At 38.4% G+C, this 13,438-nt stretch overlaps 1 protein-coding gene across 1 annotated transcript in view; it reads left to right on the top strand.

Annotated features, from left to right (window-relative positions):
- Positions 1-724: 724 nt before the first annotated feature.
- SMPX (small muscle protein X-linked) overlaps positions 725-13,438 on the top strand; it is a 52,611-nt gene continuing 39,897 nt past the window's right edge. Inside the window, exons 1-2 of the mRNA XM_015127078.3 lie at positions 725-1,039; positions 4,669-4,725. Of these exons, the coding sequence (XP_014982564.1) occupies positions 4,681-4,725 (45 nt within the window). The 5' untranslated portion in view covers positions 725-1,039; positions 4,669-4,680. The remainder of the gene's footprint in view (positions 1,040-4,668; positions 4,726-13,438) is intronic.

The following is a 13,438-nucleotide window of genomic DNA, read 5'->3' as shown; positions in this document are numbered from 1 at the left end:
ATTTTAAGTCTCTCCACTCTGTTTAATGCTTCTACTGAAGTACAACTCTATGTAAAGGTAATTTCAGAGACTGGAGAGGTTAAAAAAAATTAAAAGTAGTGTTAAAAATAATGAGCATATATCTTGGGATTTGGAAGTTTTCTCTTTAAAAAATGTTTTGCCTTGTACCTGCTCCTGGCCCTTGTCATATTTAAAATAGACATTTCTTCTTTGTTCTGTTGTCTCATGTGCTCTAGGGTCAAAATCTTTGTCACTAGTAGAGGCAGTAGAGCAGAGTGGGCAGGGCTCTGGGCCCTGGAAGCTCACCAGCCTGTCGGTCTTGGACCATTTTTGACCTACAAAAAGGGCAATGTCATATAGTTCAACTTAATAGGATAATTATCATTATTTGGTGACTATTTGTTGAGTACTTATTATTAAGTAACTTTAACAGCTCCCAAGTGACCAAGCTAGGATTCAAGCCCTGTTTAATGTCAGTACCCCTGCTGAGAGGCATGGTGCCATGCTGACACCCCCCCCCACACACAATTTTTATTGAATGCTCATCTTCTGGCATCCAGGTAATAAAGCTAAAGATAGACTTTTCCTACTTTTTGAACTTTGCTATACCCCCTCAGAATATATGAGAAAATGCAGCCAGCATCTTCTGGAAGATTAGGAGGGCACGTAAGATACCATAGCCACCTCCCGGCTGACATTTGAGCCCTGCTTTCCGCACGGTCAAGCCTTTTGGAGGCAGCCAGCGTATGGCTTGTATCAAACTCTATATTTAGGAAGAACAACTGTGAGCTATGACAGGAATTCTCTTTAACACTTAGCCTTAACGGTTTAAGTTCCCCTCCAGCCCCGAGCCAGGAGCAGCTCTCAATACTGGGAGAGGCACAGAGCACTTGAGCTATTTCAGCCACATGAAAAGCATCGGAATTGAGATCGCAGCTCAGAGGACACCGGGCACCCCTTCCACCTTCCAAGGAGCTTTATATTCTTGCATCTGGCTGCCTGGGACTTTCCTTAGGCAGTAAACAAATACATAAAGCAGGTAAGCAGAAGGACCCAGCTCCCGGCAACTGGGTTTTCTAAAGGAAATTTCCTTGATACCTAACTTGAAGTGACTACTTTTAACTTTGTAGGCTTGTAACCAGTGAGTATAGCTTCCTTGTAAATTCATTTTTCATTGGTGGTATTGCTGATTCTGTTTATAAATTGTGAGGGGTGAGGGTGCTGAAAGAATATTGAACTAGGCAAATACTGAAGGGCAGTTTTCATCGATAGTGGCAATAATAAAATGTCCACAGTCTAGAAATTATAACTGTGACCTTGAAGCTGTGCTGGCCAGGATTAGTCGGTCAGCTGCAGATTGATTGAAGCCCCAAGCCAAGAAATCATCAGAATTTGGGCCAGAGAAAAGCTATAATGCTAATTCTTTGATTCACCAAAATGCAAATTATTGCCAGAGTTTTTATACAGTACAAGTTTAAAAGGATTTTCTCCTTTCCCTAAGCACCAGGCTTGGTCTTAATGATAAAGTTCTATCAACGATAGAACCATCTTTTAAAATCTTCACTTCGGTCACAGTATTCCCATACTCAGCAGGGTAGAGGGCAGCACTCACTGTCCCTTTCTATGTGGGCACCAGGTTCTGAAGCATGAGAACACTAAGAGTACCTCTTTCCTCTCAGCATATTTAAAGCAGAGTGAATAAGGAGTTAGTCAGTTCAGACAGCTGAACATCTTTCTACACCCTTCTCAGGAATTATTTTTAGCTACAGGACAGAAGATAATTCCCTTTGAGATGGAGCTTTACCCACTTATTCGACCTTTAAAAAGAACAAACAAAGCTCTTATCTCTGAATAGTGATTGATTTTCCTCTGAATCCCTTCTTATTAAATGAGTGATATTACTATTGACAAATTTTTAGTAAGTCAAAGAGTTCTATTTAGAAGTCAGATATTAGGTGCTACCCAATCAAAGACAAGTAGGGATATATCAGGTGACTCAGCATACAGACCATTAATGGTCCCCACCGACTTAAAGAACTGCCAGGAAAACTCAGCGGTGCTCAGCTGGCAAGCGTTTTCATTATATTATAGGCTTTGTAAAAGTCAGTATATGCCTTGTCAAACTTTCCATGTTTCAAAACTTTAGCCAGAATCAGGAGACATAGTAATTGAGTGCTGTAAAGAGTACCTCTTTGGATGAAAAGCGGTGGCCCTCATGGGAGTGGAGTGTGTATCTAAGGCATAGTTTTCTTTTCTTGGTCCGGGGACGAAGCATGCAGATGAAGAAGGAAGGTGTGTTCCACACTCTACATCTCTGATAGAGGTGACTGCATGGCCAGGGAAACAGGGAACACTGTCTATTTTTATTCATCAGTATGCTTTGCCCTGATTTCTCTGAAAATAATGAGGACAGCAGGAACTGCTGCTGAACTGATTTACACAAATGTTATCCAGCCTGTTTGTGAGGAATGAGAGTTGGGATCTGACCAGCTTTTTATAGATGTCTCTTTCAAAGATTGACATGCATGTTAAGAGATTTGTATGCAAATTAGAATATACCAAAATTGTACAGGAGACAAGGCCCATTCATTCTTGAGGTTCAGAGGTTCACACAAAAGCAGCAATCCAGTAGTAAGTTAAATCAGTCCATTGAAAATATAAAATTGGTTTTTTTAAAAAATACAGTATAACATTCACTAATTTTAAAAAATATTTCAACTTGCTATTGTCATAACATAAAGAAATTTTCTAATCCCTGTTTCAAATTGATGTACAATAACTTTTTGGACAAGTTCCCAAGTGATAGTTAAACTTTAGTTGTACACACACAGAGAATACCATATGCTAAGATATTTAAAGTTCTGTGAAAATTATTGCTTTGTATGACTTCTAACAGCTTTTGAGGAATAAAAACATTAAAAATTAAGCCACCAAGCTTTTCTTTTTGGAATTAAGCTGTGTGTCCTAGATCCACAAATTAAAAATCCTTCATTTCTTTATGACGCTGCAGGAAAGACAGCAATCTATTTGAAGCATATCATAGAGAAAAATGTATCCTTGACTGTTCCATTTGTTGTTGCTTTTTAATTTTGTAACCATATTAAAAATAATTCTACCTAGACCCTTATGCGTGGAGGCTAAATCTATATGTTACAAAGACATTCAGGTGAAACTTTTAAAAAAGAGTCCTATTGTTTTCATGTATGTGGCTCCAAAAACTATATATTTGGATGCCCTGAGTATAGAGGTTTTTAAAAAATATGGAATTGTTTAACTTCACATAATAGAGCCTAAGACTTTGGAGATTTCAAAAAACTTTTTTTCACAGAGTTCTTTTCAGATCTTTTATCTCTACAGGTGTTGGGGAACATACCTATAAAAATTATTACTCTGAACTTAAAGCTGGAGATGAGTACAGCACTCCAAAGTCATTAGCTATGGATGATGGTAATAAACAATAAATATTTGCATCATGCTTTACAGTTCACAAGGTCTTTTCAGGAGCATGTATGTCATATGGATTCTTACCACAACCTGTGAAGCAGGTAAAATTTAAAGAAGAGGAAATGGGCTTAGAAATATTGAGTGACATTGCCCAGGTTACACAAGATGTGTGGCAAATGCCGACACTACTTTTTGCATTCTTTTACTCACCAGTGAACACATCACTTACACCAGTCCATAGACCTCGATCAACCTGTTTTACAGTTTGGGTTTAAAACACAGCATGCTTTGAATTCAATGAATTTTTAATTTTTCAGTTGGTCCTGCTGACATTTAATAGGCCAAGCTACAAAAACAGGCCAGAGCTGGGCCATTCCCTTCTCCCCTATCTCCAGTAAGTTGCATCCCACATCCCCTAATGTGCTGTAGTCACTGTGCTCTAAATCAGGTCTCACATGCTTAAAGAAAGCAAAAGTCCTTTGGGAAGGAAGCACTTCTACATCTTGAGGATTTGATATGGTCATGTGTAAGTCTTCCTTGCCTCCTAGAAAGAAAAGTTTACAGGTGAGGCTTGCTGTCTGCCTGTTTACAGAGCCTGGGCTCTGTATGAGGCACCTGGTTGAAAGCATAGGGTAGGGGCACACACAGCAGGAGATGGGACCTACGTCCTCAGAGCATCTCCTAGGTTGCTGGGCAGAACAGATACTGCACAGCAAGTAGAGAGCATTGCAGCAGTTAAGGAAGTGGTACAGGCCATTTCTTTTTGGGTGTTCAACAAAGAGGAGGCACTCCCAATGAACTATAGCAGCCCTGGCAATTATGAATTCAGATTAAAAGTTCAGTTTCAAGCCAAGAACTTCAGAGGCCCAGAACAAAGGTGTTTTATTCCCACAATCTCTTTGCTTTGCTGCTCTTGGCAGAAGGTCAGGAGGGCAGGGAAGGAGATGATAGCACCTTTCAAGTTTCTGATTGTATATCATTAGCATCAGGGGCGAGGCGTCTCACCATTTCTCCTCCTGAATGATTTATCCTGGCGCTCTAGTGTTCCCTCACCCGAGGCATTAGGAAGGAGAGTCTCTTAGTAACTTTGGAAACTGAGACTGAAAGAATATATGGCCAGTGAAAGGGGTGACTGCCCAGTTGAATCATGAGTTAAATTCTAATTTATCAAGACTGAGAATCTGAATGCTGCCACCTCTAACAGTTTCTTACTTGTTTTTTTAGGGATAAGACTGCATGAATATGTCGAAACAGCCAGTTTCCAATGTTAGAGCCATCCAGGTAAGTAGGTATATTTGTATTTTAACAACAGCTCTGCAACTTCTTGCCTGATTGCTTAGTAAGTCATATTTCTGGTGATTGTTCACTCCTAGCTCATGATGAACTTCAAGAAGAAAATAAAGTTCTTCGTAAGATTTGTAAGGTACAATTGAGAAAGGATATAAAACCAGTTAGGTACAACTGAGACAGGAGAAGTAAGCTATTTTTGTTTAATTGTTCTGAATTATAAGACAATCAGTCTATAAGTGAGAATTAAATTATCTTCTAAAAAATGTAGTGTGTATGTTTTTTGATATGTTTTTGATGTGTTCATTGATAGAGGATATATTCAATTTTATTTTTAATTTCCAATTGATATGTGCACAAACAGATGAGTCACAGTTTGTTGACTCATCTGTTTGAAATATATCTTTCTTTAAATAATATCCTTTTGTAGTTAAGTGTTCTTCCCAGGGCTTGGGTATTTATCTTTTAAAATTCACATGTTATTCGTTCTCCACATGCCCTCCAGCAAACAAATTCCTTGGTTGTTTAAACTGACTTAAGTGTCACCCACAAAAAGGGAAGGAGGAAGCAGGCATTTGGAAACAAAAATACAATTATGAAAATAACTTTCAGTATTTGTTTTTACTCAATACTTAATTTGTTATTTCTCTTAAGGGCTCTGTATTTGACTCTCAAGGGGCTTCCACCCTGAAACTCTGGGCACAATGCTTTATTGTAAAATTCCATCTTTCCATCAACATGGAGCCTGTCTGTGCTTTCTCCAAAGGAACTTTTTCCTTGGACTTTTCTGAATACTGCAGGTCATGTGGCAGTTCCTGAATATTTTAGGCCTGATGTACTATCACAACAGAAACACAATCATAAATGGTTGACTGTATTATGGAGGGCTGTGCTTGTGGCCAGGTTGTAAACACGTCATCAAGGGGTTTAGAAATCCTAGCAAACACCACTGATAGAGGTAGGTGGAAGGACAGATCTTTACTTGTCACGATTAATACAGATCCTTAAATTGAAGAGGTTCTTAAGTGGCAGGATGTACAACAACCTCTGGAAACATGTCATTGAACAAACCACCAAGGAAGGGCCTATGCATTTGGCAAGATTCCACTCTGCATTGTCACATCCAGCCCTCTGGTGTCTACCTAGTGAGCCTCTGACTTCCCTGACAGTGGTAGTGGAATTATATTTTGTCTCCCAGACCTGTGGACATCCTTGAGCCTTTGAATCTTCTCTTTTACCCAGTGTAGAAGCAGTTAGTAGCATGGGCTCTGAAACTATATTACTAGGGTTCTTAATCCATCCTGGACTGGTGTAAGATCATGGGAAAATTACTCTCCCTAATTGACCTCTCTGCGCCTCTATTTCCACATCTGTAAAATGGAGATAAAATAATAGTATTCACTTCCTAGGGCTACATGTATAAAATGCTTAAAACAGCATAGTAGGCCGGCTGCAGTGGTTCATGCCTGTAATCCCAGCACTTTGGGAGGCTGAGGTGGGCGGATCATGAGGTCAGGAGATCAAGACCATCCTGGCTAACACAGTGAAATCCTGTCTCTACTAAAAATACAAAAAATTAGCCAGGCATTGTGGCACACACCTGTAGTCCCAGCTACTCAGGAGGCTGAGGCAGGAGAATCGCTTGAACCTGGGAGGCAGAGGTTGCTGTGAGCCGAGATTGTGCCACTGTACTTCAGCCTGGGCAACAGAGTGAGACTCCATCTAAAAAAGAAAAAAACAAAAAACAAACAAAAAACAAACAGCATAGTAAGCACACATTGAGTGTCAACCATTATTAGAATTATTATCATCATTCAGGAATACTTTATGTTAAAGTTGTGAGAAGTAATATCTTTTAATCACTGAATTTGAACCTCTGGAAGTGCTAAACATAAAAATTCCTTTTTATTTTTTCAGGACACAAAACAGTCTTCTCTCGGGCTGCCTTTTTTCCCTCTTACTTTTAAAATGGAAAGTGTGTTGGTTTTTCTTCCTTAATGGTCCCTGGCCTCCCTCAAATCCACACTGAAAATTCACTAGCATTTTATTTACTAATTTTGACCTTGATATATTTTTAGATTTGTAATATTTTAAAAGCTGCGACTGACTGTTCTCAGTAGCCATTATTATATCGCATTACAAAAGATCCATCCATTCTGCCAACAAAGGCAATACAGCGGTTCCTTATAGATGTGGTATTGCCTCTCTCGATATATTTTATGCCACACAAAAGGCCCAATTTAATGCACCTTCAAATGAAATATTATTTCTTGTGGGTAAATAGGATCAGCACTATCTGATATTTTCCTATTATCTTTGCATTAACCTTAAGTAGGGTACATGAAATAAAATATGAACATGGTTACACCATACACAATGGTTTATAGTAGGGACATTATCTAGATTTGTCTTGTCTGGAACAAATAGAAGCCCTGATTAATAAGGGACTCTCCTCACTGTAAATACCATTTAAAGCTCTGAAATGTTCTACTCCATACCTTCTAGTCACTTATTTTTATTAGGATTTTATCTCCAATTCAGTTTATTTGTTATTTCCTGAGTGCATAATATGTGCCAGGCACTGTGCTAAGTGTAGGGTATACACAAAGATGAATTGATCTCTGATCCATGTGTTTGAGGCGCTCAAGGTCTCCAGTACTTACTAGCTGCAAGACTTTGGGAAAGTTATTTAGCCTCTTTGTGCCTCAGTTTCCTCATCTATCAAGAGAAGAATTAGTAACAGTCTTTATCTCATAGGATTACTATGAAGTTTAAATGAATTTAATGCTTGTCAATACTCAGCTCAGTGCCTGGCTCACCGTAATTGCTTAATAAATATTAGCTATTATCATCATTCACCACCATCATCTACTTCAACAGCTCCCAAAGTGTGTTCCTTGGCATACTAGTTTTATGGGATGCTGTTATAGATTAGAGGCTAATATGGTTTAATGTTTGAAAATTTTTCTCAGAGTCCATAACTTGCGAATGGCATCAAGTTATTTCTAAGAGGTCAGAAACATATGCAATGTTTTCTAAACATATGGGACCTTTTCAGTGACTATCTTACAAGATAGTGTTTTGCAGTGCAAACTTCTAGAAACAATGACTTAGATTTCTAGTGTGTCTGGCTTGGGTGAATTTAAGTTACTTTTGACCATAGTTTGAACAGTCAGGCATTTCAGGAGTTGAATTAATGCACCTCCAGACAACATGGAGTCAAACAGTTACAAATCTTTGCAATGTTAGTTCACCTTTAGTCCACCTTTCTGTAAAATGGGGGCAATCATACTACTTAATAGGGTTATTATAATGAATAGACAAAATAATCTATGGCAAGTGCCTGGTTTATTGTATACAAATTCCTTCAGAGATGGGCCTTCTAACTATCCAAATAATGCATGGAATGGCCTTGGCTTTGTCTTCAACTTATTCTATCTCCTCTGTACACCAGAATAAGAGGGAGGCCAGAACCAGAACCACCCTTACGGGAGGTAGACAGTAGTCTTTCACATCCACACTGAAGAAGAGATGACTTTTGAATTGTAAAGGGATTCTAAGCCTACACTTCTCTTTAGTTGTATTAGTTAAATCTCTGCCAGGGGCATAAAAATATCCTGAAAGAATCAGTTGATTCTTTCTTAGCCTGGAGAGGGCCTTTGTCCCCTAAGCAGCTGATAAAGTTCTATGCCAGAGGTTGACAAATCTTTTATATAAAGGACCAGATAATAAATATTTTAGGCTTTGTGAGTTGTTTGGTCTGTTCCTGCTACTGAGCTCTGCTGTTGTACCACAAAAGCAGCCATAGGCAGTATGTAAATGAATGACTGTGGCTATGTCCCAGTGAAACTTTATTTACAAAATCAGGTGGTGGACTGGATTTGGCCTGTGGGCTCTAGATTGCCAACTCCAGTTCTGGTCTCTCCAGGCTGATTCTTACAACCCCACTGTTGGTGGGAATTGAGCTGCAACCAAGGTAACATCAGCACACTCTGCATATTGGGTCCTCTCCTTCAAATGAAAGAATTTGACATGACAGGTGGTGGGGAAAGCTAGAACTGCTGGAACCTAATCCCATCAGCGATCTGTTTGGTGACTCTCTCTAATGAGACCAAGTGACACCAGCCACTGGCAGCACCTGCCTGTCCTTTCTCCTGAACACACCCACTTTGGGAACCACCACAGGCCTCCTTAGGGCCCCAATTCACACAGAGCCAATCTTCTCTGGATTGTCACTGATCCTTTCTCTCCACCGTTAATGAAAGTAAGCTGAGTATTATTTGTCCTCTTCCATGAGATCTGAGAACTTCATGGCTAACCAGAAAGAGTCCTGTGCCCCAGTCTTAGCTCTACTGTGTAAATTCACACCCCTGGTCCTTGTGATCTTCAAAGGGAGAGGCTTCAGTTAAATGACTTCTAATCTCTGTCCAGCTTGTAAGTCTGTGAACTTCTTGAGAATAACTTCTAAGGTTTATTATCAGGATGACAATAACAGTTTCAGTTTATTCAAGGTTTACCATATACCTGGCCCAGTGCAGTGGGATTTCCATGGATCATAATGTCAGGTCTAGAAAAGGGAAGTAACTCCCCCAGGATTATACAATTTGCAAGTAGGATAGTCAAGCCCTAACATCAATTATTCAGTCTGATCCCAAAGCTTGTGTTTAGAACCACTCTGCAATGCTGTCTTTACTTACTGTCCCCACCATTGCCACAGAGAGTAAGGCTGGAGGAGTGGGTATGGACCATCTTAAGGATAATCATAAGCAGCAAGGCTACTTGAGAGGCAATTACCGTTTTATGGATGCTGGGTGCCTCCCTTTTAAAGAACTCAATATTTAGAAACAGTGTCGGCATATAAGTGAAGAAGATAGTCTATACTGATTAAAGTCACCTTAAGAGTAAGTTGCCTTGGAGTTAAAAGTACAAAGTAAAGAGACTCAATGATAAACACGGTCCTGAAATTCAAACAACCATGGCTAAATCAATGTAAGGCATTTGTAAAACTAAATCTAACTTATCATACATTTGAAAAAAATTATATGAGTCCTGCATCATTAGTGAGTGTGTGGCTTCTTTGCATGGGAAGTTTTCTGTTGCTACCCAATCTATGTGTAGAAGAGAAAGAGAATATTCTGACGCTCCATGTTTCAGTACTTCTTTCCTTTCCCCACTAGTTGTCATTGTTCTTCCACTCTCCTTTATCTAGGGCATAATGTGGAAGAAGAAAGCAGTTTCCATGGAAGATGAAAATATTTACAGATAGGCATTAAAGACTCTAAGTGTTTCCTGTGTAGGATTTCCAGTTTAAAAATGATTCCAAATATATGACAATCATTGGTATAGAGGAATAGACTATCACCATCCATTGTTAATCTGATAGATTAAAGCTAAAAATCATAATGATCATACATGCCTTCTTTCAATATTTTATATAAATTTAAAACATTAAAAATTAACTTTCATTTGCCATTTGTTTTAATGTAGAGACAAGGCCTTTTCTTTGATCATAGATCTACTGTTTCTTACATAAACCACTATAATACATTGTTTATGATTTCCAATGCTGGTTTCTTTTAAGTGTATTAAGAACTGGAATGTAGGAGTCTTACTCTCAAGTGGGTTCAGTATTACCTCCAGCTAATGACCATTGCGGCTCTGCCTAGCTCTACATTTGTGATATGAGGCAAAGCAGTCATACACTTGCAAAAAGATGTCATGTTTTTTTATGTTGACATCCAAAAGCACTTCAGAAATACAACCTACCCCCGACCAATTGTGCACATTATCTTAATAGCTGTACAGTATATTCTTGAAATCTGCCTTTCCCTGGATGATGAGATTACAGTTGAGTCATTCAGGAAATTATTGAAGAGAACAAAAAAGTGTTGAGAACAGAGCAAAAATAAAAACATTTTCAATGTGAAACATCATGGGTGAAGAACACTGGCAAAGTAGAAGTTTCTCAAAATTGTGTTGTGTGGGAAAGTTTTCCGTGTTTTGAATCTACTCCACATTTCAAGAATCCCTAAGCAGTTATGCATTCCAGTGATATAGAATTTTATTTTAAAATAAGTTGACTATATTTTAGTAGGTAGATATGTATGTGTCTCTCATTTTCTGTTAATATATCAAACAAGAATCTCATTTTCTAATCCGTTATGAAAAAACAAACCTCTTTCTGAAGTCTTCTGTAAAGATGCTATAAATCTCAAAATGTCATATCTTGCTCCGTTCAGAGAACGACTGAGAATAGGAAAGAGCAGAAAGAAATAATGCAAAATGCAACCCCGTAGAATTTCCTCTGCCCATACTACAGAAGAATGGCATGGGGGAGGCTATAGATTCTGGCAGGGGCTGCTGGAATCCTTTGAAAAGTAAAGATCGAATCAGTATGGGGTCATCTGAAACAAATAATGCATTGGGAGGAAACTCCAGAAGCCTCTGAACTGTTCAGAAAACTCACAGTGGGTTCAGAAAAGGAGAGACAGAGTGGGGACAAAAAGGGAGGGGGAGATAAGAGAACAATGGCTGTGGAAAGCAAAGTTCAATAGGAATTGTCAGTACCCAGCCGGCTGGCAGCTATCAGAATCCAACCCACTGGGGAAAGAAGATGTCATTCCATTGTAAGCTACACAGAAAGGGGTGTGGAGGAAATATTGTTTCCAGAATCCTCTGGGCTTAAAGCCCGGAGCCAAGCAAAGAGAACAATACAAATAATTAAGGGAGTAGTGGAATTAACTTACAGGGAATTCTTTCTACTTTTCTTCACCTAGTGAGATCAAGTGTAGTATTAATTTCACATCAGATAGGTCTTCTATCAGGGAACTGTATCCTATTCTGGCAAAAGATGATCTAGTGGATTTTTTTTTCCATTCCCAACTTGGAGGATGTAACAAATTATATATAGCTTGGGAAAGTGATGCACCAGGTCTGCTGCATCAGGGGCATATTTTTAAATCTCTAAAATGAATAAACCTCAAGGAGGGAAAAGAAATACAAAGGATTGCATTACAAAAGGAAAAAAAGAGACTGCTTCCTTTGCATTTACATAGAATCTGTGGGGAGAAGGAAGCCTAACCTAATATCAACTCTAGGTCATTGATGTTAAACATTTTCTGTTTGTTTATTCTTTCATAAAAGTTTAGCTTGTATTTTAAGCCTATTTTGAGTAGCAAATACCATACTCAATTTGTAGGTAGAAAAATTAGTCGCTGAGAAAGTATTTCATTTGTGTTTAAACACAGAGTAAGTCAGTGAAAGAGACAAAATATGACCCAATTTTCTGGCCAATGAAATAAAAACTGAGAGCTACAGATCTACATATTTTTATCAAATTCAAATTATAAGGAATTTTTCTTATGGCTATAATTTATTCTATGACTTGTCACTCAAAGATTACTGCCCTACAATTATACTAATGAAACATCTCTAATCGTCTTGTTAATAGTATAATGCATGCCTCAATTGACAAAGCACGCCTCTTATACTCCCTTATTGGTGCACATTATGATTCAATCTTCGACATATTTTCAGGCTGCTTTGGTTCCTGTCAATATCTGCTGTCAAAAAAAAAAAAAAACAAAAAAAACTCCATTTAGGTTTTTCTGATTTCTTGAGTGATGCTTTTAAAGAAGAAAAAGTGTCAAGTCGGTGAGTTAATGGCTCATTTTTCAATGTGGCTTTTCTTTGGTATCTATTATGAAATTATCCATTTTATGTGCCCCTTTTCAAAGGCCACTCTCAAAGTGTAAGTCTCCAATATCAGAGCTGCTTTAGAGAATTTTAGAGCTGGTGAGAGCTATTTTTGGCCACGTGAAAAGAGCTCTTTAGAGACGGGTTTGAGAGAGTGAGAAGGTCTGTCCCTAAAGTCAGGCAGCTTCAATTTGGAATCTTGCCTTTTCCTGGAACTATATGTATGACCTTGAGAGAATTAGCCTCTCCGAGGATTCATTTCTTCATCAGTAAAATGAAGATGATAACACTAACCTCAAAAGTTTGTTGTGAGGATGCAGGTATTTAAACCCTCTACCTCTGCCTGCTTTGCACTGTATATATTCTTACAGTACTTCATTTGAAGGAAGGAAGGGTTCCCTGGTTAAGACGTTTGAAAACCATTGACACAGCCTAACATTCATATTACAAATGGGGACAATGAGACCCAGAGCAGTTGTTAGTTTTTCAAGCACAGATAACTTGTGGCAACTGCTAGCATTAGGCTCTTTTCACTACTGTAAGCCACCCATGAAACATGGAGAGGCCACATGGGGGCACATCACTAAAATTAATCTCCAAACAGGAAAAGTAGTCATCTCATAACATGCCCTTCACAATATTATATTATTCTGGATGACCTTTACATGTCCCCTTACTAAAAACTACAATCTACTATAGAGCATATATACTTGATTAAATGAGTTAATTTAGCAATCAAGTCTTTCAGAAACAATATGATAACTTGAGCTCACTATTAGGAAGATGCCCCCTGTAGATGCTTAATAAATGGGTTGGGGTAGGGACAATTTAACTAAACTTTTAACTGGTTAACTTTTTCCCCAAATAATCCCTATATTGATTTTTCCCCTCTTTCATCCAAACTGTAGTGATGGAAATAGTCTATTGGTCCAATATGGATTATCTTCTGTATTATTTACACTGTCTTGATCTTCTTTATTCAGGCCCCTATGATATTTCATCCAATCTAAGA

The sequence above is a fragment of the Macaca mulatta genome, chromosome X (assembly GCF_049350105.2).
Source record: "Macaca mulatta isolate MMU2019108-1 chromosome X, T2T-MMU8v2.0, whole genome shotgun sequence".
Taxonomy (NCBI): Eukaryota; Metazoa; Chordata; class Mammalia; order Primates; family Cercopithecidae; genus Macaca; species Macaca mulatta.
Note: the sequence above shows the minus strand (reverse complement) of the source record. Positions and strands in the feature narration are given on the sequence as shown.